The 26,176-nt window shown below is 41.4% G+C and overlaps 1 protein-coding gene across 2 annotated transcripts; it reads right to left on the minus strand.

Annotated features, from left to right (window-relative positions):
- socs7 (suppressor of cytokine signaling 7) lies at positions 1–25,425 on the minus strand. Of its 2 annotated transcripts, XM_058641506.1 has the most exons (10): positions 23,524–25,425; positions 18,958–19,037; positions 17,604–17,708; positions 14,473–14,601; positions 14,226–14,377; positions 12,796–12,964; positions 9,409–9,537; positions 7,851–7,986; positions 5,168–5,311; positions 1–3,488 (listed from the first exon to the last, which is right to left on the minus strand). In XM_058641506.1, exons 1-9 carry the CDS (start codon positions 25,086–25,088, stop codon positions 5,191–5,193), a joined length of 2,586 nt encoding a protein of 861 aa, XP_058497489.1. In that variant the 5' UTR covers positions 25,089–25,425; the 3' UTR covers positions 1–3,488; positions 5,168–5,190. The 2 variants fall into 2 exon arrangements, with proteins under 2 accessions (XP_058497489.1, XP_058497490.1); XM_058641507.1 differs by lacking the exon at positions 14,473–14,601.
- Positions 25,426–26,176: the final 751 nt, after the last annotated feature.

Consider the following 26,176-nt stretch of genomic DNA (forward strand, 5'->3'; position numbering starts at 1 on the left):
ATTTATGAGTTTCATTTCTAAAATCCTGGAGCCAAATTAGGGTTTTTTCTCATCTAATGCTCTGGAGAAATGCCTCAATAAATATTAAAACATAAAAAAAATTACAACACATACAATATTTCTCTTCCTTATTTTTTCATCTTTTACTGAAAATGCTGAACCAGTGGCTGCAGCTTCAGGAAACTGAGAAACAGAGTGAAAAAATACACCTGGGCATTTCAACAAATAAAACTGGTTGACAGGTTGATATCAGTCATGGCAGAATGATACTCATTGTGAGGCTGGGCATGATGGGAAAGTAAAGCATCTGGGTATGGTGTTGGAAAGTCCCAGTGACACCAAACCCCAAATTCAAACAAACATTTACTCAATGTTTACTCCTTTATCCTCTTGTCTTCATCCACAAAGAGTTGTTTGACTGTAAAAGAAAAGTCCACCTTAAATCAGAGCTGCACATTTAAACTTCAGTGTTTTCTTCAATGACTCAAAGCTGATATACATGTATATACCCACCAATATAGTGATACATGGATGGTGCAAAGGCAAACAGTAACGAAACGTGACTTCCCAAAAGTGAAGCCAGTTTCTCTGGGTCACTCCCTGGTGGTATAAGCCCCACTCCCCCATGTAAAGACCCTTTTCCACTAGCGTGACAAGCCTCGCCTCGGCACGGTATGGTTGTTCTGCGTTTCCATTAGCGATAGTACCTGGTACTTGGTACTTTTTTTAGTACCTTCTCTGGTGAGGTTCCAAGCGAGCTGAGCTGACACTATACGTGACGTCGTCAGACTGCCGGCCACTGATTGGTCAAAGTACCGTCACAGGAAGAGGCAGAAGTAAGATGTCCAACACAAGAATGCCGAACTATAGTTCAATTAAAAAGACTTAACAATTCTAAAAACGTGGATTAATCGCCAACAATTACCAAGGAAATAAATAAAATCTCAATATTTACCAGAGGAGTCTGCTATATTTAGCGACAGCACGGCATCACAAACCCTGCTACTGTTTTTTAGTCTGTGCTCCAGTCATGGAGGAAGTACTGAACAAATATTTTTAATGAACTGATTCTATTGATTCAGTTACACTGAAAACAACTGCTTTACAAGTCACTATTCACTGGTTTGTGTGTGTGGTGTGTAAAACGAAGTCACGGCAGTTTCATGCAGCCCTGCAGTGATGACTCCGCCCACGTTGAGGAGGTACTATTTAATGGAAAACCAACCAAACCGTGTAGAGGCGAGGCGAGCTGGGACAATGTAGTGGAAACACAGCATTAGTGGATGGGACATGGACCAAACTAAACAAACAAAGTTGACATCCAACAAAGTTTCCAAAGATGATTTCCATCACTTTACATCAATCTCATCACACTTGCATATCATCAAGTATTATGTTTTTCCCGTAAGTTTGTTTTACAGTATCATATACTACGAGGTGAAACATTGTGATTGACAGCTAAAAATGACTCATGATTGGACGAGCAGGTGTATTTGTGGGACCTTGATAGAATGGCTTCACTCCACAAACACTATTGCACAGACTCTGACTCCAAAATACGTCATTTCACCATTGTGAGATGGCAGCACCCGTATAATAATTTGATAATTTGGCTTCATTCTGTGAAATGGGTGGAAGTAGAGACCAGTCGTCTATCTTTATTTACAGTCTGTGATCACTACCAACGCCTCTAAGTAGCACACTTCTTGTGTTATCCTCAGTGGTGCTTTAATGAAGAAACATTTGATCAACCAGCAATTTGTCATTCAGTCAAGAATAAGGAAGTCCTCGTTCTCCTACAGCTGATCATCAATCAACGAGAATGACAAATAGTGACAGAAATGGCAGCAATAATGATGTGGGTTGATCAACCCTGTCTCTGAGAAACAGCATTTCTGTACAACTAGTCGTACTTAATGTAATCACTGGCTGGATTGAGGTAAAGTGAACCCATTATTGTCATATACAGCATATTATGGCATATTATGTAGTTGGAACTCGGAATTCCAAGGTCAGGGGGCGTTTCTTACACACAGGAACGCCCCCTGAACTCAGATTTCCAACTCGGAGCAACATCACCAACCCTGACATGGGATTCCAAGATGGCTGCCAGCATACAAATACTGCTATTTTACCATTTCTCTCTCCTGTCATATTTGTTTTGCAGTACATCAGTCATACAGGTAACTGTAGATATGTTGCTACACTGTTTGTGTGAGCAGAATTCCACGTTGAAATCGACTGGTATTGCTAACAATAGCTAGCCCAAGACTTTTCAACTGGATCACAGGGAATTCAGGGGTGATGTCACTCCCAGAGCCAACCTCCGATGTAAATGCATAACGGTGGTCACCAGCAGATGGTGAACAATGATGGTGGACGAAAGCACTTTGGAAGTTTTTAAATTTGAACAAACGGATTGTGTCATTGAAAAATAACTGTAATTAATTTTAATAATGTGGTCGCAACAAGTGAATGTACATTTTGAAAAAATACACGATGAAAACGTAATTCAGCCAAAATTCCATTATTGTACAAATGTAGATGTATAGAAACCTGTGGTTTCAGAGACAGAGTCAAATTTTCCTTGAATTAGTTGGCATGTTTCATTGTTAGCTTAACAGCTCCTGACAGCAGCTACTCTAGATTGTGATAAACACCGACAGGGTGAATATATCACTCATTTCTTGGTAAAGGCAAAGTGAAACAAACTTCAGCTAACATGAACACTTCAGGCTTGAACCATCGACGCTTAAAAAAAACAGAACTGAAACATTCAGAGGTCGAGGTGTGTGATGTAAAGTATTATGTAGTTTATCGATTCTCTCAGGGTAAGACAAGAACTTCCACTTAAAATAAAGTTCTGGTATAAAATATCTTAATCCATAATTTATGTTAGCATTAGCATTTTTAGCTAACAATGGAAACATGGTTTTGTCAAGCAAATAAATAAAATGCCCAACCTCCAAAATGATAGCACATCTTTTTTTAAACTCTTGTACTTGGACCGTCCAAATGCCCGGTGACAGGTCTCTGTTGCCCTGCTCAGGGTGTAAATTGATCCTGAGGGCAAGTTTTTATCCAAACACCCTCATTTTGACAGAATGGGAGAAAAAAAAAACAAGAAAACGGCAGCAAACAGTTGTACAAATTGACCAGTGCATTTGTGTTTTTAAAGTCCAGTTCAGCAGGAAACTTGCAAATGGAGTTCAAAATGTATGCTTTCCATTGTTTTTCCCAAGACATCTTTGCAAACGAGAACATCTTTGTGGTCGGTCTGAAGACGAGTCCGAGTCTTCTTCAACTGTGCGGTCTAATCGACAGTTATCACAACATCCAGCTGCACACACCTCCCCTCCTCTCATTAGTCCAAATCAACAGAGAAGCGAGTCCGTCCCAGTCCATCTGGATGCAGAGATTTCCAGACTCTGATTGGCTGATGCTGGAAGACTGGCAGACCAGCACAGATCAGTCCTTCAAACAGAAAGCTAGACAGAGACAGAGGTTGGAAAGAAAGAGAGAGCCACAACAGGCGTCAACAGGCAAGCAATGACCAACAGTGTGCATTCATTATTATTAATAATAATAATAATAATAATAATAATAATAATAATAATTAAAATGTACTCTTTGAATGTATAAATATGCAACTCATTCAATAGTAAAATCAAACATCAAATGACTGGGGATCTTGGATTCACCCTCTGGGTTTGTCCTTGACAGTCAGTACCATAGTTTTCATACTTTAAGCCTCACCAAAGCACACTGTACATGGGTATTATTTAAAAAAAAACTAATAAAAAAAAAACTTATTAATATAGGCTTTCATGGACTTGTTATTTATACATACAAACTACTGCTTCCAATTTAAAGATATTGTGGGCTATTGATAGTAAATCAGTTGTCAGTGGTAGACACACCCATACAACAACTATTAATGCCTTCCAGTTGTAGTTGGGAGTCAGAATTTCCAAGTTAAAGAAACTCAGATTTCCAACTTGGAAATTCAGAGCAATCTCACCATCGCCAATCCCAAGCATAGGATTCCAAGATGGCTGCAACTTGTATCAACTTTTACTGTTAATTGCATTTCTATCTTATTTCATTTACAGTAAATCTGTTGCGAACACACAGTACTGTTCAATCTTTATCTGTAGACATGTTGCTAAGATGTTTGTGTGAGCAAATGACCATGTAGACTAGAGCCCTGTATGGACTGGTATTGCTAACAATGACTAGCCTGAAATATGTTTGCGTCCATGGTGCAAAGCTACATGTAACCTAAATTTAGCAATCTTCCCATTGCCATGGTGGTGTGTGCAGGGCAAACTATGACGAAATGTACTGACGCAGCATATGCCCGGCTGGCGTGACTAAAAAAAAAAGGTTAACATGCTACAACATCAAATGTTTTCTTGTTTGCATGTAGTCATTTTAAAATAATGGGGTTGTGTCGTGCTGTTTATGAGTTGCTGCCAAATGTCGTATTTACAACATTGTATGTTGAAAGTTTCAGAAAGTTTAGAGTTCATGAGTTGTGATGTGTTTGTTGACATTTTTAAAATGGCAGGCTCCAAGAATGTTTATTTTTCAGTGTATCATGAGTAAATTTGTTGTCATTTTAGTCACATTGAGTTGTTTCTTTTACTTTTTCTAACCCTAGCTGTTGTTGCCATCGCCAAGCATGTAAAGTAAATTTGAAACACTTGTAAACCCAAGTTCACAATTATGTCCCATTCGAATGCACCAAGAGACTAACATTACATTTCAGGTGGGGATATAGTGAGTGATTTATATATAGATGGTATATAGTATAGTTCACAAATGATCAGAATGACCCATTTTCACATTGCGGGTGTTATTGTCCGGTGATCCCACTCATTTGTTCGTGGAGTAAATATTAAGCAGCAACACCAAGTGGTTCACTTAGCTCTGATTAGTTGACTGAACTTCAGAGGCATGCATACAATATATGATATGCATATGCAGGTATTATGATACAAGCAAGGGATGTAAGAAAGAAAATCTGAATTTCCTGAGCATGCCTGTCTTTTAAAAAAAACTTGAAATATGTATAAAGTTCTCAGTGTTTTTAAAAATGACATTAAAAAGAATAATATTTTAGAAAACTAGCATATTAAAAAAAGGAGACGAGACACTAACTCACTTGAACTGAGAAGATCTCTGATGTTACGTCTGCGACTCGGCCTCCTGCTCTGCTCCCACCACCCTCTGGATGCTCTTGATTGACAGATACATCTCCTCCTCTGGGTCGTAGTAATAAAACTTACTCAAGTAGGAGATGAGTGGTCTGGAGAGAAGAAAAGATGAACACAGAGTCATTCTGATACATCCTGAATCCAGCAGGTAGACATCTGGATATTTCACTGAGGGGAGTGAGAAGTGTGTGATTTGTGTACTGGTATAAGACAGGGGTGTCAAACTCATTGTAAGGCAAGGGCGACCTGGACCATTGGACCTTCTGGTGGGCAAGTTCTGGCTCGTGGGCCTGGCATAAGAGGATCTTCACTGATGTTAGGATTCATGCTCCGAGGACCATGGATGTCCCTACCTAATTTCATGGCACATGGCACCAAATATGACACGTTACCTAAAGTGATGCATCAAACTATTGAGACACCAGGTTCAAAGGCCCGGCTCGTACTTTCCACCCATTCCTCCCAGCACCTTTACAGTTTAAGTCCATATGTACCGTATAAGCCTACTGTGCATGCTCTCTGAAGCACAACAGGACTGGAGCTCAGTGGTAGAGCAAGTTATTTTTCAAATGGAAGGTTGTGGATTCAATGTCCAGTGTGTGAATGGGTATGAAAAGAGTTTGAAAAATGTGTGACAGAAAATGCGCTGCACATAGATGCACTGCATGAAAGCGTGTGTGAATGGGTGAATGGCTTTGAATGGTCAGTGCTATATAAATAAAGACCATTTACATTTACCATCTAGAGGTTAAATGCACATGCACAAAATGGTAGACGTGGACCTTTTGTATGAATTAAACCATGGCCATGTGCAAAATGCAAAGTGCCTCTTCACGAACATGGAACACGTTAAGTATGTAAGTTGTGAATTTCTCTGTGAGATGAATAAAGTATCTATCTATCTATCTATCTATCTATCTATCTATCTATCTATCTATCTATCTATCTATCTATCTATCTATCTATCTATGACCCAGGCCTTAGAAATTAACATTAGAAGTTTTTTTCTATTTACAAACAAACCTTGCCAAAGGAAATTCAAAACTACAATAGTGATTTTCATATGGGTTTGTGGAGGAGGGGGCATTAAACTTTAGCCCCCTTCAATGGTTTTGCAACTGTAACAACAAGCTCACTGCTCACCAGCTGTCCATCCATCTCCAGCTGATTTATATACTTGAATTTGTCCAACTCTGTGACCAAAACATTTCATTGTTAAATTGCAACAATTGAGCCCCAAAACAGAAGCAATCTGCACCCAAACTATCACAACTGAAAACCTATATCACATGACTTTTCCAGAAAGGTCTGGCTGTGGCCGCTCATGGCATACCCACCACTCACACCACGCCCCTTTGTAACCTCAACCCTAATCCTACCCATAACCCTAAATATATAATATAATATAAATGTGCGACAACTGTGGCTAATAAAAAAAAACACCACAATCTTGTGTGTACAAATGTTAATTTGAGGACGGCTAGATGATTGCCAATTCTCTAGTGTCTTTGTTTGAAAGGCATGTTCCCATAGTTACACCCATGTCATTGCCACGGTAACCCCACATCTGCACACACAAATCTTAACACTTGAATGTAACAGTGCTGACTACAGACCTAAACATCTGATTTAGAAAACACACCAGAACAAAGATGCCATGAAAGGGCTTAAAGGCACATTTGTTTTTGTTTTTTTGTAAATGAATAATCATGCTTTAATATTGTGCCCATGTGTCCATGCTTGTGTTCTACTATTTTTCCTGCTCATATAAAACTCTGTGGGTTTAACAACATAATTACGTTTTAAACATGTTCTGTACATACTTTACATTTACACATTCTATTCATTAATTCAGTTATATTTATTGTCATAAAACTTTATCTCTTAATAAGCACATATGTTTCTCATGTTTATATTACATGCTAAGGTGTATATATCTTATCTGCCATTTTCTTAATCGTATTCCTTATTTCCTTCCTGAGTGTTATTGTAACTCTGAAGGAGTAAATGTAATGCTCCCAATTTCAAGTAGTCTGATAAACAATAGCTATGTTTACATAGACACAAGTAATCAAAATAAAGATCAGATTGAAATAAAAATTAAGTCACGTAAACATGCCAGTGTGAAAACTCTGATCAGATGCAGCTCATTTGGAAACAAATTTCATTCCAAAGGAGGCTGGAATATGCTGATCGTCATTCAAATCAGTATTCATATAAACAGTCGATCCTGGTTTGATCTTATCTGATGATCTGTTTGAAGAACACACTGTATTTTCATTCCAAAAAAGGAATAATTAACAGACAAGAAAGTCACAGATGCAGAAAAGGTGGAAAATGAGACAGACAGTGAGGGGGCGAGCAGACCATGTGCAGCTTTTGTTTAATACAGAAGCAAAAGTGAAACTTCTTCTTCTGCTTCTACTCCTGGAAAAGTTGGCAACACCTCACATGTCAAAACAGTCCGTTCTGACTGAATGCTTGATGCATTTGTACACACACCACAATCGGATCCTTTCATTGTGTGTCCATGTAAACGGAATGAAGACATTTTGCAGATTAAAAAAAATAGCTACTGTGTATGGTGTTTACAAGACCCCATGTTGGTATGTGATATTAAAGAGTGAGTACCTGGGCAGTGGAAGCTCCTGGATGTGGTCGATGCGGACTATTTGTCGGATGCAGAAGCGACAGAGGTGTTGTAGTGATTTCACATTGCTGAAGCGAGACACAGGATACAGCAGCTGAACTGGGGTGGGAGGAAGCCCTGAAAACACACATCAACCAACCAATCAATCAATCAATCAATCAATCAATCAATCATAATGTCTTATGTGACAGTAGACGGGCCTGATGCTTGGTGCTAAGGGTGGCTATCGGAGGTTAGCAGAGCAGTGTGTCTGTAATGGGTCGTCCAGGTCATAATCATCTTCAGCGGTTCACTGTAGGCAACTGGACCTGCTACAGGTAAGTCTTCAACTAAACTCTGAAGATGTAGACATATATAAGCCAGCTCTCGATAAGGGGAAACTTGGGTGACCTGTTGTGAGGGGTCAACAGCAGAGCACGGCCTCCTCTCATTTCTAAAATTCTGGTTTGCTGGTTCACTTTAAATTCCCTGTAGGTGCCAGTGGCAGTTGCTGGTCTGTGAAACAGGGGAAGTTCATTTCAGGCCCAGTTATTTAAATATAAATTCTAACATAAATTCTGCAAACGAACGACTAGACCAAGGAAACGTGATAATGATGTAAAACTGAAATACTATTATAGTGTTTTTATTTACAAAAGGAGCAGCTATTTGTCTACAGACTTCACAAAATCCACACAGGACTGAGGCAGAAAAGGCTCTGTTGTCGTGTTTGTTTCTGCAACGCTGTCAATCAAAAACTGGTTCCGCCTTTCAGACACTTCCTCCAATCATCATGCAGAAGCCCAGTGTCCATGCCCCGCCCACTGCTCCATTGAATCCCAGAGAAGATGAGCTTCAGCGTCGAGCTCACCACAGTGAAACAAACCTATTGCCATCCCATAGAGAACAATTGAGTAGTTTTAGTGCGAAGGCTGCTACGGGAATAGGAAAATCATGTAAGACGATCCGTCATCCGTGATAAACAGCTGATTCTGAATTAACTAATGACACATTCTAATTGTGTTCTAGCTCGTGTTTAGTATTGTAGACAATGTAGTGGTAGACAATGTAGAAGATGGATGGAGACTCTTGGTAACTTCTGCAGACATCTCGACATCGTTGACTGACAGCTTACTGGAGATATCTGGGCTGTGCATAGAGTCAGTTGGTCGTAATTTGATTGGCCTACACTTGCATTGCTGCTTAGAAACTTTCATTTCCATTCCCAGTTGAACATTTTCCAAGCAAAGCTAAGCAACAGACCCACAATGCAGTTTGGCAGCACTTGATGTTACTCCATTCAAAGTGTATGAGAAGCTTTTCAGTTGATGCCTCCACCACATATGAGTCGACAGTTACTTTCTTACAATAACCCCCTCACGCTTTTCCTACTGTGTGTTGTGGTGAAAAGCCTCACTGCATTCTCACAATCATAAATCATTCACAGGCAGACGTACAGATGATCACATGAAGTGCTCCTCTCTGTCTCTCAGACACTCCTCACTAAGTGGCGGCTCACATCCATTTTTGATGCATGTGGACACATGACCTATATTTTACCTGGGACTCTAGAGCGCAGGAAGTAGAGGAATTTGCCGTTCTTGGAGTGCATGATGGCTCGCTCGATGAACTCTACCACCGAGTGGCAGCGGTCCTCAAACTTTGGGTGACACCACAAGCTGAACGTCCCTGAAAGGAGAAAAACGTCTCACATGAAACATTTAATCATCTATAAATCATTCCCACAATATTTGCATCGTTGCAGTTAACATGTCAGGCCATGTGTATATATTTTTCAAGAGCACTTTTCTGTTTGTGTCACAGCAATTGCAAAAAAAAAACATGTGTTACTGCTTTATTTTGTTGAATATAGACAGTATCTGACAAAAACCACAAGCCCAGTGTCAACATCATTCATCATTTTGGCTGCTGCTCTTACTTATCATCTTTTTCATTTCTTTACTTGTTTGAAAATTCTGACCCTATTATTTTTCAATACAGTAGCTCTAGATATTTATACATACCCTTGCACAAAACAGAATAGTCACAATGTCATTTCACTGCTGTTGTACTTGCACACTAAAATCTTGAACCTCTAACCTGGCTGCCAGTGAGCCACAAATTTGATTTTATAGTTATTATACACTTTAACATCATACTTATGGGTAGTATATTACCTTTTTTACCAATAAAACCTTTAAAAACCCTGGGGTATAAAACCCCTACTGTGTATTCAAGTTCCATCTCTGGTTCACAGGCATCAAACTTAAACACCCTCTTGTGAGGCAAAAACCACCCAATGACTGAAAAATGTCAAGAAGTGGGCTGAGAGAGGGAGAAGGGGACACATTACTCATTGAGAGCCATATTTATGATTATGGTTAAGGTTTAAACTGATTCAATAAAACACAAATAAAACACTTTCACTAAACTAAATCCCTAAACCACGTATTTTCAGGTTTAAAACAGGGTATATGGGTCTATCTAGTTAATGGTATTTGTTGATCCAGTTACAAATCTGCACAGTTAGTGCAAAGCACACGTGTCAAACTGGTGGCCCTCCAATCGATTACATGCGGCCCGCCCACCACTGTGCGAGGTGATGGAATAGCGACAGAATATAAGACTAAATGTATTTGCCGGCAATATTTTTATAATAGTAATAAGACAATTGGTTGTAATCAGTGCTTTATTGTGTGAATTTCTCTGTATCTATCTATCATCTATCATTACACTCAACATGAAATTACATATATTTAAGCTGTTTTATTCACAATTATCCTTGTCATTATTTGCTAGATTTTCAATTTAATTCTCCGTTTTTGTGCATCATAAATATGTTTTTATTGTGAATCATTTTATATCAAAACAAGCACGTTTACTTTGCAATTCTGTCTAATATCATAATGAATATGTTATATTGACCACCGGCTATAATTCCACTTTCTTTCCTCTATGTCGGCCCCCGCTTGACCAGACCAGATACTCATTGGCCCCCAGGTCATTTGAGTTTGACACCCCTGGTGTAAAGTATTGAAATTATACACACATATAAGAAACCAGTGTATCTACTGCCCCTCTCTGGTCAAACACTGCAATTTTGCCATTGGCTATCTTAGTCCATGCTTGAATCACTGGTGCACTCTTTCATCACTAGGCTTGTTGTCCCAGACTCCTCCCCCCCTTTAAAAAAATGCTGTTGCTGTGTCTCTTTTCAGCCCCCTACTTATTACAATTCCTACTCATTACAGTAACAATATACAATGTTGCTTAATAAAACTAACATCAAACATATGCTTCAATGTGAGTGCATGTCTGTGTAATTGTTTATTTAGAGTGAGAGTCATTTTTCAGACGAAATATAACCCTATTGGCTTTCCATACGAGGGACCAACATTGCGCGCATGCAGTAATATTATTTTACTGACATAAATGTGATGCCATACTTTTTTTTATCTCAAAGCCTGCTGCTCTGGACTGATCTGCAGCTTGTTCATGTTCATGTTCATGCAGACGTGATGATGTTGACATGATGACACGTGTTGTGTCAGTCGTGGCTGTATGTCTGAATAATGAATGTTTTCAGGCAATGACTCTATAGCTTTGTGATCATTAATGTAGAGCCCCGTTTCTGAATGTCTGCCTCTGTGTGTGTGTGTGTGTGTCACAGTGTTAAGTCTGCCACACATGGGCTATAATGTAAGTTATCCATGCTTCACTGCTGTAGTGTGACCTCACTGAATCACTCTAGTTTAGTCCTGATTTATTTATTCTCTTTCCTTCCTTCATGTACTTTTTTCTTTTGTTCTTTTGTTCTGCTCTGATAATTTTGTAGTAGTGTGTGTGTGTGTGTTATTGACTGTCATAGAAACATAACATTTTTAGGTTTAAACCCTGGAGCCTTTAAAAACAGTAAAGTAGCTCAAGAAACTTTTTTATTAAAGATGTGGTTACAAAAATAATATAATATAATATAATATAATATAATATAATATCATATGATATAATATAATATAATATAATATAATATAATATAATATAATATAATATAATATAATATAATATAATATAATAATAGTGTGATATTCACTGTATTTTACCACACTTACCATGCCAATATTTCCATACACTCACATCATTATATTAGATTTGTTTTATTTTGCAGTCACACAATTACAGTCTATGTTTAGTTCTGCATTTCACACAGTATTCTAAATGAAGCACTGTTCTGTCATTTGATTGTTGTGATAAAAGATGTGGCTGAGGGTGGAGCATGGTTGAATACAGAGGCCCTGGAACTGGAGCTCAATTAAAAATGGTCTGATCACTCAGTATATGTTTCAGATTGTTAGGTGAGGGTTAGGGTAAGTGTAAGTGTTGGATGACCAGCAGATGTTTGTGTGTGTGTGTGCATGTATTACATCTGCATCAATACACACACACATACACAGAAGAGTCTGTGTATGTGTGTTTGCGTGTTCTTGTATTTGTTACCTCTTTAGGACCTTGTCAGGAGAAGTAGTCCTCATGGAGACCAAAACCTCGTCCTAATGACGCAGAACCTCATTTGGTAAATGTTAAGGATAACACTTTGTTTAGGCTGTCCAAATGAACCTGTGTGTGTGTGTGTGTGTGTGTGCGCATGTGCACAGATATTACTACTGTTGTGGGGACCTAAATCTGTTACAGTCACATTATGGGGACTTGTCTTCCTTATGGGGACAAAAAGAAAATCCCCATAAGGTAAATTACTATATTTTAAGGTGAAGACATGTTTTAAGGTTAGGTTGAGGTTAGGGTTAGGATTAGGCCAGTAGTAGTTATGGTTAAGGTTAGAGTAAGTCATGAAATGAATGAAGTCAATGTAATGTCCTCTGAAGTGATAGAAACCAGACAGTGTGTGTGTGTGTGTGTGCGCGCACGCGTGTGTGTGTGTGTGTGTCTCACCTCGGTAGTGCTCCATGCGTGTGTGGTGTGTGACTCCCTGCGATCTGAAGCTGAGGCTCAGGATGTATCGGGGGTCAGAGCTGTCTCGCACCAGGAAGGATCCGTCCGGTTTCCCCTTCAGTTTCATCTCTGCATCCTCCCAGTTCATTGGACCCCAGTACCAACCACACTGCAGGTGGAGACAGCATCATCAGTCAATTAATCCATCGTTAATAAATTCACTTATTTTTTCATATTTTGGAGCTATGTAAACGGAAGCGTTATATCTGACACAAGGAAGCACATTCCTCTTCAGGCTGAGCGAGTGAGAAGGGTTCAAGAAAAGCATGAGCAACACATGTGACAACTCAGGATAAGAGGCGGAAACCGTTACAGTCACCATGAAGTGGATTTTGTTCAAGGAATGAGGGACAGCGGCCCCTTCATTATTTGGGCATATGCAGCTTGAAGTACAGTAAAAACATGATTGATACACACGGTTTCAGCACAGATTTGTGAATGAGCTCCATTATCACTGAGCTCCATCATGTTGCTGGTGTTTTCTTTATCCTCCAAATCATTTTTACACATGACGTCACACAGACTACAGTTCAGAGGAGGGCATTAACAGAAAAGCCGATGTGTCGACATGAAGACGTCAGGAGTCGACAAGTCGCATGTTTTTTTACTACTCTCTGTGTGTACACAAGACAATCTCTCTGATTTAATTGACAGTTGGGTACCTGGTGGGTGTGCGGAGGGCGGCCGGGCCGCAGAGACCGCACAGTGCGGAGGTTAGAGGTTTCAAGTGTGGCAGCGGGCAAGTCCGGTGGGGGTGTGTAACCGAGGGTGGAGTCCATCGACCCTGGGAGCGGGTACGAAGGGGACACTGAGCTTTGGTGGGGGCTACATTATTTGTTTGACTATTTCATGTCCAAAATGATGTTTATTAGGTTTTGAGGGACAGGTAGAACTGTGATTCAGGACTTCGAAGTGTAGAGGGCAGCATTTAACCTCTCGGTGTACAGTCTGTCCGAATTTATTAGGAGAAGAAGGGGACCGACTCATTTCACACAGCGTCTGACTTCCATCTCCTCCTGAGTGTGCAGCCGACAGTATCAACTGCACATTTGGATGATGCCGCTTTAACTATTGAGACACAGCTCGTGTCCTTGTCATGTCCAGTATGGGTGGAGCTTTTCAGGGATGGTGACCTGCCTCAGGTCATCTGTCATGTATGAACTAAGTGCGTCTGTCCATGTCTGTCTAGTGGGAGGAGCCTCCATCCAGAAAAAGTATTGTAGAGTTTCACTGGCAGGTGCTGCCAGTGTCATAAACACATTTTCCAGTGATCTTGCCTACTGCAGCTTTAAAATAAAATATAAAAAATATCTATCAGTAGACGAACTGATTCAGATGAAACTGACGTGTCTGTATTTTTTTTCTCTTACCTTCTCCAGTTCTCTCAGACTGGCGGTAAAGTTGCTGGCCTCAGACCGCCGCAGGGCGCACAGCATGGGGGGCGGAGCTTGTCTGGTGGGGGGTCGCGCATCAGCCATGGTTGATGATGATGTTGAGTGAGGAAGGGCCCGGAGGAAGGCGTCTGAATGAGATCAGAGGAAAGAGATGTTGTCTGACACATGCTCACGTTGGTGTGACCAACATTCCGTTGCTTTAACACGCTTTAACGTGTCTTACCGTTGAGGCTGATACTGTGCTGCATGGTGGAGTGGAAGGGAGGAGGAGGAGGAGGGAGAGGCAGGGGGAGGGACTGCAGGGACGCACCCATAACTAGGAAGGGCCCAGGCTGAGGCCCAGCTATGTCATCTGGAGGAAGGACAACAAGGAAAGGAGAGAGATTGAGGAATGACGGTAAGGAAGGAAGGAAGGAAGGACGAAAAGAGGAAAAAGGGGGTGAGGAGGAAGCAAGGGAATGAAAAGAAGGGGAAGAAGCCTCAGTTCTCCTCCAGTGAACAGGGAATTGTTCCCCACTGCCATCATGCAGGACTTTCTAATACCTTAAATGCACCTCAAGAGGGACAAGGAGGCTCCAGGAGGAAGTATGAGTGAGGATCCAAGTCTTTTATCAAAGACGTATAAATAATATTATTATTCCCCCTCTACATGTTTGAACCATGGTGGGAGCAAATGTTCACAAAGAGAAGTGGTATATAATGACTCTTGGACTATAAAGTGATTGTTCAGGTGTTTTGAATTGTGATTGTATGAGGTACTGACATCGCCAGCCTGAGACAGGATGCTTGCTCTCACAAGAAAAAAACTGATTTTAGTCACTGAACAAAAGGCTCACCAAACCAAATATATGCATGCAAGTCTACAGTATTTTAGCTGGAAAATGAAGTTTGTATAACATTTAAACTCCTGCACCAAAGTCCATATAGAAAATCTGCAATTGTAGCTCTCAGGAATACAGGATATCATTGAACTTAGTGATGGAGGCAGAAGTTGATCAACATCTCTTGTGTCTCTTGGTCAAAAATCTTTGATTTTCTCTTTGGTGTTGGAGAGTGAGCTAAGGCTAAATTCTGTTTTCATTCATGTTTTCACTGAGAGCATGCGTTCATGTGTCTGACTGGTTCTCGGCGCAGTCAGCGCCTATTTTGTCATTACCTCATACAACCACACTCCAAAAAACCGGAACTATCCCTTTAAAAATAGAGGTCCTCATCTATACAAAAAAATAAATAGCAGTAAATATTTGTTCAATCGCATTATAAAATCCAACACAGTGAACTAAATTGCAAAATGTGTCCAAGAAATAGCAATGACATATTTTCCCCGAGTATAAAAACACAAGGAAGCTTGAGGCTGATGCATATGTGGGTCATAAAATACCAGAGGATCGGAGGAGCAAACAGAACGATGACGCACTTGAAAGGTCAGAGAATGGTCTTGAAAAAATGTCCTGACACTGAGAATTATTACCATTTCAAGCTGTTTTATTGCCATATTTTAAATTTGGGATCCTGAGCTGTGAATTTTATTAACTGATATGAACTAAATCTGTATATCTTCACAAAAAATAGACAAAAATGTGCAGTTGTTTTTCCCAGTAAGGAGAAGTTCCTTTTGCCATCATCTGAGATTTGACAGTACACTTAACTGTGTCAAACGGTTCATGAATAACAAGAAAGAAACTTCCTTTACATCCAGCTACAGTAAAAGCTGTGTAAGCTCAGCTGCTTTCTGCCGTACAGTATTTACATCACTGCACATATCACATCATGTGACACGTGTGTGTGTGTGTGTGTGTGTGTGGTCACGTTTCCATTACTGGCATATAATTGTGATTTAAAAAAAAAAATCTTATATTTCCATTTCATATTGTCTTACTCACCAACATACTTAGGGATTAGGGATTTATATTATTTATTGAAATGTATACAAATGTATACAAATATATTCTGAATGAGCGGCTGCATCTCACCAAAAATATTTTGTAAGATCTTTGTTCACAGACAGTATGGGCAATAGTAGCTCTGTGGTAGAGCGAGTCGTCTTTCAACTCCAACGCCTTGGGCGAGACACTTAACCCCACGTTGCTCCTGACGACTGTACCGGCCGTGTGTGAGTGGGAGAGAAAGATGAGTGATAGAAAATGTGCTGTATGAGACGGTGAATGGCAGAAAGTGTAGTGTAAAGCAGCTTTGAGCTGTCATCAAGACTAGAAAAGGGCTGTATATACTAGGGATGGAAATCGGTATCGCTCAGTATCGGTATCTGTCCAATATTGGTCAAAATCACCGGCTCGGATATCGAACAGATAAAAATTTAAAATTCGATACAATCCAAAAAACATACATGTGGCATGCTTCACTATGTACAGACTGTAAAAATGTAAATAAAAATCAGCAAAAGCATTTTAGCTGAGTCATGTTTGGGCTCTTTATTACAACAATAGTTGTTACACTGTTGTTGTCTTTGAAATGACTCAGCATAAATGTGTTGTTAAAAGCTGTGTTTACAGTCTAAAATGACTAATGTCATTTATCAGACTAATATCGGTATCAGTAGATACTCGGGTTTGTGATATCGATATCGGTATCGGACACAAAAAAGTGGTATCGTCCCACCCCTAATATATACAGACCATTTACCAAACCGTACGTCTTCTAGTTAGTTACCTCTTTTTGGAACATTACAACATCTGTGACATGTTTGCTAATGTAAGTAACTTTTTGTAACATTATTGTATTTTTCGTAAAAATAAATAAATGACATTTTTGACCCACAAGTCATTGTTGTAACACTAGTAACATGTTTTTGGAATGTTACATTTGTAACATTTTTGCCTTTTTTGATAATATAAGTCATATTTTGTAATGTTAGCAACATGTTTTGTTAAAAAAAAAATGTATCACATAAGTTACATTTTTAAAATTCTAATGTTTTTGGAGCATTACGACTTTTGTAAAGCAAGTTTTTGAATATTTTTGTATGTTAGAAACAATTTTTAACACCCCAAACATGTTTTTGTAACACTATAACATTCTGTACATTCATTGTACATTTTTTGTAACATTAACAAGATTTATTTTTTGTGTTTTTGTAACATTACATTTTGTAATATTTTTGGTATCATAAGTCTCCATGTAACGTCAGAAAGGTTTTTGATTTCTTGTGTAACATTAGTTCATCAATTTTCTTCTTTTCACATTCAGGAATCTTGAAAAAAACACACTATATTATCGCACATTTTGACAATTATCCTCATGGTATTGTCATTATTGCGGACAGGATAATGTTGACAGGAAGTGTTCATATTGTGTCATACCCACAAGAGACAAGCAGGAAGGTGAAAACAGTACCTAACAGACTGAGACTTCGCCGTGGAGGAGGAGGAGGCGTGGGAGGGTGTGGCGTGTTCGCCCCTCGCCGTGAAATATCCACATCCATTAGAGAAACAGTCTCACCTGCAGAGCCAAAAAACAAGACGATAAAAGGGTGAAAGGGAAGGAAGAGAATGAAAAGTGAAAGAGGGAAGTGAAACAAAGACGAAGACAGTAGAAGAAGGAAAAGAAGAAGTCTGGTTTATCTGTGTTGCCTCCTGTTGCTGCAGAGTGCCATTAAAGCTGCACCAGGCAGGATGTTTATGGAAAATTACACCCAGCTAATCAGCCTAAATCACTGCAATAAAAAAACAACACAAAGAGAAGAAAATCCCATCCCCACTAATTGAGACACTGCAGATTCACCAAAGTGAAATTCTGCAGGGAAAGAAACAAAATCAAACGCTACAAGAGCGTGTGGTCTACACCAGAGAGGAGTGGACGCAGCCACACTCTCATCTCTGCCTCCATCTTCTCCTCAGTCTCCTCTCTGGTGGTTGAACATCACAGGCTGATGGGAGGGTAAACATGAGCATGGACTTCTAATAACTCCTTCAGGCTCTGATGGGAACAACAACATGAACTATTGCCTGGTGCAGCTTTAATGTGTCTGTCTCATTGGTGGTTAGCCTTGTGCAAAGTCTGTCTTCATTCAACAGAAAGAGCAGAAAAATGCAGAACTCTACATAGTGTGGGACTTCTGAGCCGTGTCTCATTAAGTCAGCTCTTTATTTATTTACTTACTTACTTACTCATTTATCTACTTATTTCATTATTTATTTACTTATTTTATTATTTGTATTGACTTATTTTCATGTTTTTGCTAGTTGACCTACAGACCACATCACTATTCTCACTGTAAACACAGACCTTTTGTGCCTCATAGATCTAGATAGATAGATATAGTTAGATAGTTATACAGTTATAGTTGTATAGTTATTGTCATGATTCTTCTCCTGGCAGCCCTCCCTTCTCCTTTTGCGTTGTTGTTTGTCGTTCCCTGTCTGGTTATTCCTCATGTGTGAGTGTGGTGGGCGGAGCCAGGTGCAGCTCTCTTCTACAAAGACTTCCCTCTGCCTCACCTCGCTGCCAGATTGTTTCACTAGCTCGCGTGTAATACTATTGGCTCCTCTGTGATTTCAGACGAGTGAATATTTGCACTTGAAACCATCTCAGCTCATCACGTTCAGACGGAGGAAAGGGTGATGGATTTCCTTGCAGTTTTTCCGATCATTTCATAGACAGAAACTAATGAAAATAAATGATGTTTAGTTGCAGCCCTGCTGCAGTGACTGTGTTAAATGTCAGGGAGTCAGAGCCAAGCAGGTCTTACCAGTGAAAGCAGAGAGGGAGGCAGAGAGGGAGGCAGGGGAGAAGGCACTGTGGGCCCTGGTCAGCCTGGGCAGGTTGTGGCTGCAGGAGAGACACGAAAAACAGTCAAAAAAGCAGAGGATGAAGAAGAACAAGAGGGCAGAAGAAGAGCATTGGCAACTACAGAGGTTCAGATAATCAGCTTTGTATGACAAGTCTGTTATTTTGCAATCTCTTTTGATGTTGTTGTTGTTGTTTTGCAGCTTTCTCTAACCCTTTCAGCTCTGACAGTCAGTGCATCTGAAGCCCATGATTTTTAATGGCAGCATTTCTTCAGTGTGCTTCTGTGAATGATGACAAAGCAGTGAGGTGGAGGATCAAGGGTGACAGGCTGCAAAAGGCTTGAAAAATCTCTGCATCTAAAAACACACGGTGGCAAAGGGCTTGTGTACGTCAGGATTTCATTCAAGTATATCAAGAATTAGCGAGCGCTGGGCCATGTGAGAAAGATTCTATCAAGATATACCTTTTTAATTTCATTCGATGTATATGTATATATCACGATATATAGCAAATCAAGGCTAGGCAATATGGCTCATAAATAATAAATATTTTAAGGCTACATCCCGATGTAGGAGATATATGTGGATATGAAGCTGCACACAGGTTGTTTCTCTGGACTCTTGTGATATTTGTGCTTCTCAAAGCAGAGTGGCAATACACTGTTAATACACACTTATGATCTTTCACTCCTTCATTACCTTTCATTTCAGATGATACCTGGTTTATTTATTCTAATGTATGTTAGAAACTATGAAATTGACTATAAATATGGTCAAATGAACCCCCCCTCCCCCAAATAATTAGGCTAAACTTTAAAGAAGTGACATATCTTAAATATCATTTTGTCAATTCCATGTATTTCTTAGAAATATTTACAATTATATAGTTAACATTCAGTGTATTTCACTCATTCATTCAATATAATAAATATGCAAAAACCAGAAAAACTCATCACAGACACACATACATCATCATATCACGATGTCTACAGTCTAATGTCACATTATAGTCTTTTTCCAATGGTGCTCGCTCCCCTCACTAAATTCTTTTTAAAGAATCAGTGATTGCACATCACAGAATGCAAGAGTTGCTGATGCATTACCGCCTCCATCAGAAAGTACAACTGTTTTATTTTGTAAACTGTGCTGTTTGAAATCCTTCTTTTAGAGTTATATCCACGTGACTCAAACTTCCCAAACAAGGCAGCAGTAGATCAGCAGCTCCTGTGTCCCTGTGAGCTAAAAACATAGATTCTCTCTATGGACTTTGGTGTAGGGACTGAGAGAGCTTTACTTTTCAGAAAAGAAAAATGTCAAATGTTGAGACAATGTGTCAAACATATTCTTAAAATATAAAATCCAGCCGGTGTATATTTTTTAAATAATTTTTCTTGTGTCAGTCTTGGACTATAGCTGCTCTCTAAGGGCCCCTCTCAGCTAGGGCCCACCTACGTCAAACTGTAAATCTGCTGTGCATGCATTAGTAAGTTTGGACAGATGTAAGTCTACTGACAACATAGCTAGCATTTCATTTAAACCCAGTCAGCATGTTCATGTGGGCTCCATTAGGATTATATTCCGTCTGACAATATGGGTCCCAAAGTTTGTCCACGCTTTCCAGAGTGGCTCCACCCTTGTTTGCCCACTTCAATCCCATGCCCACTTTCCAGGGTACCTGGGCAAACTATGCAGGAAACCCATATGGGCAAACACGGGTGAGGCCACTATGGAAACCAGAGACAAACCCACTTGAAACCAATATTATCAGAACCTTATGATCCGGCTCCACTAGTCTTCATGCCAATGTGTCCTTGGGAAAGACACTTAACCCCACTTTGGTCCTGACGGCTGTGTCGGCAGCGTGTGAATGGGTATGAAAGATGAGTGATAGAAAATGCACTGCACATAGATGTGCTGTATGAAAGTGGGAGTGAATGGGTGTGAATGGCAATCTAGTCATGAAGATCGGACAATTGGGTCTGGACAATCCATTTTTCCGTCCACTGACGATTAAAACGCAGTGTTGGATTTCGGCAGGAGAATAATATTCTGATGTAGAGTCCCTTTAAAAAAATGTTAGGAAAGTGTTGAATTCAGACTTCATCCACACTACTTCATACAGTCTGCCGTGGATAAGCCTCAGGCCCACATTATCCTGGTGTTTTAGAGAACCACACATGGAGAAGTTTGAAAATGCTGCTGGCTGCGCTTTAGTCTGGACAGACCCGATAGAAAAGGAGCCCTTTGCAAACAATAATGCAGTTGCTTGCATTCAATCAGTAATTGATTCTTATCTCGGCCACATTACCACGGAAGCAACTGTTTCCGTCTCCCCTTGCTGTCAGTCTCATGACATTGTTTTTACTTTGTGCCGCTGTTGTTTTTGTAGTACTCATTTCTGAAACTATAATCTGCTTCCTGTTTACACCTGTACACACATGCCCAGTGTACCTGAATGGTCACATGATCAGGTGCAAGTATGGACACAGATTACACACGTGGTGTGGACAGGCCATTTGCCCGGTGGGCCGGTGCACATTTAATCAAAAATGTATATTAGAAATAATTTTCATCGACCGCGATGGTATTTGAGACATGAAATGGCCCATTGGTTAATTTCCTTGAAGGACATTGGGCTAGTTCAATGAAATCTCTCAGCCCTCCCCTCCCCCTTGACCAAGCTTATCAAATTGTGCCATTTGAGTTTGACCTGAGTTGGAGAGAAGTGAATGTCTGTCTGTGGAAATGGATAATAAACCACAGATAAGCTTTCGATTGGCATGCATTTGGCATGCACACTGGAATGACACAGAAATGATGCTAGCCCGTGGAATTAACAATGAAAATGTTTTGGGATGTGTGCAAATGCTCAACATAGGAAAAAAATACAGGACTCATTTTTTTCAGTCAGACTTAAATCATGCATAGTAATAATAGCCTATAGAGTTTTGTACAAACTCATCCTTGCTGGTTTGGAGGTGGTTACCCTAGTGTGTGTGTGTGTGTGTGTGTGTGTGTGAGAGAGAGAGAATTGCCTTTATAGCCTTTGTTTTCAAATAATGCTATCAGTAGACTGGGTGTCCAACTTACAGTGTTATTTCAGCTTGCCATAAAGTTATAGTTAGCAGATATTACAGCTTAGCAGTGTTTCTTTGACAACCACTTTCAATTCAAGGTGGGAATTGTGTCACTGTGGCCATCTCTACCAAGATGAAAGTATACATTTTTTAACATGGTTTCTCTCTTCCATGTAGGCTACTGCACTTTATTTAAACACAACATGCGCACATATCCTGTGGTATGTTGTGTGCCTCCACTTATCGTATAAATAATCATGGTGGGCTGCCATGGCCAAAAATGCCAGTGCCATTTTTTGGTGCCAGTCCAGCCCTGTATGGAACTGTCACTCATCTGATCGTTTTTTCAATTTAAAACGGTGTTAAACAGATATGGCCTCATTGTTTTCAAGGGCCCCTCTCTGTTTGTGATGCCAGGCAATCGTTGGCTTGGCTGACCCTTTGCTGAACCTGTCAGACAATTTATTTATTTTAAATTGTGTGCTTAAGCAATAAACTTTTTCCGTAGTTACAACTTGTGCTGAATTGACTGGGGATGTCTTGATGAACAAAGACGGGTTTCTGAAAAGGTGCTTTAATGCTGTATTTTGTAACTTTTCAACACATGGTACTTTTCCATTATACAGTTCTAGCACGGCTCGGCTCGACTGGACTTGAATTGTTTTTTTCTGCTTTTCCATTAGCGATCGTGAGCCGAATCACAACCCTGTGACAGTGGTATTTCAGTTCAGTGACTCCGGTAATGCAGGAAGTACTGAACGATTCTGTGAACAAATCTTTTTAATCAACTGATTGTAATAATTCAGCGATACCAAAAACAGCTGCTTTACACATCACTAGTTTGTGTCGCGTATAAAATCGTCATGGCAGTTTCACACAGCCGGGCTATGATGACTCTGCCCACGTTGAGCAGGTTCTATAGTATTGGAAAACCACGTGTCTGACACCAAATCCAGTCGAGTAGAGCCGAGTATTGCTACAATTGTATCATGGAAAAGTGCCAATAATGTACATAATAATGTGTTACAGTCAATGCTGATGAAGCATATCAGCTCCGCACAACTCTCGTTCCCTGTGTCTCAGTATGGCAGTGTCTTGTTTTTAGTGTCTGTGGAGACACAGAGTGATGTGGTGTTAGCATCGCAGCTTTGCAAGTGAAGCAAGATGGCATCGGCTCACCTGATGTCACACTAGCAGTGTTATGGTAACATAAGTTACATATTGGAGCTTTATAAGTAGAACTATTTCTTCTTTCTTAAATATTTCTTTCTTGCTAGGATTTTGGCCTTAAATTCTCATCTGGGATGATTTTCCATGAGCCATTAATACAGAACCAGTCTAATCTGCTAACAGTGACAACGGAACATAAGAGTATGTGTCTACAGTCACAACAAAGTAACAGCGAGCGTGTGTTGGACAGTTGAGGACAGTTGAGGACAGTGTGCTCACCTGTCTGTGTCCTGCTCAGCTCCAGCAGTGCTCGCCATGTCCACCAGACTCCCGGCAGAAGACACTGAGTAGGTCACTGAGGGCCTCTTGTCCAGCAGGTGATTGGAGCCGCTGCAGCTTTTAGTCCGAAACAGTTTACTCAGGCGGATCTTTAACGAGCCCTTTTTGGACTTCCCCGGAACTTTGAGGGTCTTTTCCGCACCGGCCGCGCGGCCCGTGGGAGTCCGCGGCGCGCTGGCGCACCGCTCCGGCCGCCTCCTTGGTGTCGAAGCCTGGCTCAGGTTTGGGCTCATGGTCCACGGCGAGTTCTGAATCGGTGTGGCTGAAAGCTGCGCGACAACAGCCGCATCCCCAGAGCTTATGTGCGACGGCCGGCTGGCTGAGCCCCCGTGCACACTGCACACCTGCGCCGCCGCCGTCGCCTGGGTCGCGACAGGGGCCATCCCCTCCACCTGCCTCCTCAGCTCCGCCTGGAAACTGCTAATGGAGAAAGTGCCGGACATTTTCTCAACTATCTCCCTTTTCCTGTTGAGTAAAAACTCACGGCGTCCACTCTCATCGTCCCCCTCGTCCCCTGGACACTCGTCCATGCCCAGGCCGTCAACATCCCCGCTGCCCAGCCCCTCTAGCACCAGCAGAGCATCGCTGGTCTCTGTGGGGTCATCCCCGGGTTCCACCCCGCCTCCCCCGGGCCCGTGTGCGCCCTGACACGAACACTGCGGGAGCTCTCCTGCTTTGAGCAGCATCTTGGGCACCGCGCCGACCCCCAGTTCCCCGAACCGCCGGGCCAACTCGAACACGGCTCCCTCTCTGTCCCTGGTGGCGCAGCCCCATTTAGAGTCAATGACGGTGAGAGGGTTGTTTCTCTCCGACAACAAGGGCCACTCGGGCGGGGTAGCGATGAGTCGATGCCGGCGGCACAGATCCGCAGCTCCCTGCATCTCAGCGGATGCTGAGAGCGGCGGATGTGCTCCCCATGTCCGCTCCAGCAGGTTCTGCTGCTGATGATGATGCTGCTGTTGCTGCTGCTGCTGTTGCTGCTGATGCTGATGCTGCTGAGCCTCTGCAGGACTCAGAATGTTGTTATTGACAGCCGGGCCCGGGCTCTGCTCCAAACCCAGAGCATCCCTCGGCTGATTCCGACGCTCTAATTCTAAAATCCCGTCCTCGTTGCGCATTATATTGGAAAAGACGAGCAGCTGAGGCCGGAGGCCGGGACTGGCAGCAAAGTCAAAGCCCTGGGCCTCCATGGGGCTCTGCGGCGGAGGAGGCGCGGACAGCGGGGCTCGGCTCTCCGTCACCCCGGTGTCAGGTGCAGCCGTGCCCTCCCCGCTCGGCTGCGCTTTGTTCAGGCGGCTGCTGGGATGCTCGACGCCCGCAGTCGGATCTCGGCTTATGTCCAAACCCGCCTTGACGCCGCTGTGAGCCAGGACCTCCTTACCCAGCCCTGCCACCACTCCTCCCGGCGGCAGATTCCCGTTTTCTGCGTCCAAGCGGTCATCCTCGGCCGCGGAAACCAGGCGCATCAACACGAAATCGGGCGACATATCTTGCGCGTTGTTCATAATTATTCCTCAGAATCGCGAAATGAGAATGATAGGGCGATCTGCTCTGCTCTTCACATAGCTAACCGCGGATGCATCTTCCCTGTGATAAAGAAAGGGCCAAGCAGCTCCTGCCTCCCATAAACAGGCTGTGAGCGAAAATGCCAAATAAAAAAATATAAGTCAGGCGGTGGTTTTCATCCTCCTGCTCTACGTCAGGAGCGCATCCATCCGTCAGGGATCAGGGGGGATGGATGCAGTTTGCTCCCAGCAGCAGGCGGACCCCCTGGGTCAGACATGCGGTCTGATCTGAGCAGAATAAAAGCCAGTAGAGTCTCCGGTCAGTGACCACAGTCTGTGTTCCCATCAGCCACCCCGGCCCCACCCGCTCCTCCTCCGCTCAGCCCATAATAATAACACCAGGAGCTCCATCATCAGCACCAATGATGACAAGTACAGCATAAATGAGTCTGTAGCAGCTTTATATCACACATGAACAGCTGCTCTCTGTTTTCGCCCCCGAAACAAAACACAGTTAACGTCTTTTCTTCATTATTCCTGTTAGTGTGTTTGACTCTCTGCTGCACAACGACCTTAATATATTTTATATTATGAATAAGCAGCCTTCATATGTATCCATCAAACTCCACATCTGCTTTTGCAGACAGCTTTTACAATTTACATATTTCTAAATAATGATGCTCTATACAGACATTTGTAACATTTCACTCACGTTGCTGATAATAAGCCTATGATATTAAAAAATGTAGCCTATTAATATAATTTTTATAAAACGCTTCAGAGATAAAACAGTGACACAAACGCAGTACAATACAACAGGTGAGGCACAGAAGGAGAAGAAAGGCAATAATGCAACAGTGTGGATGCTGTAATACGAAGTTCAGTACATACAGAATAAAGATTATACTATACTACTGCTTGTCAAATGGGTATGTGTTATAAAATGTATTTGTGACAAGCTTCCACATTCACCCATTAAGATTTTTTCAAGACATATATTATAGTTTCCTTGGCTGAGAAGAAATATCTATCTATATAGGGCCACATGGTGGTCTGATGATTGCAAGTAAAGGTCACTCAAGTGAGGG

This window comes from Solea solea, chromosome 10 (assembly GCF_958295425.1).
Source record: "Solea solea chromosome 10, fSolSol10.1, whole genome shotgun sequence".
In the NCBI taxonomy this organism is placed as follows: Eukaryota; Metazoa; Chordata; class Actinopteri; order Pleuronectiformes; family Soleidae; genus Solea; species Solea solea.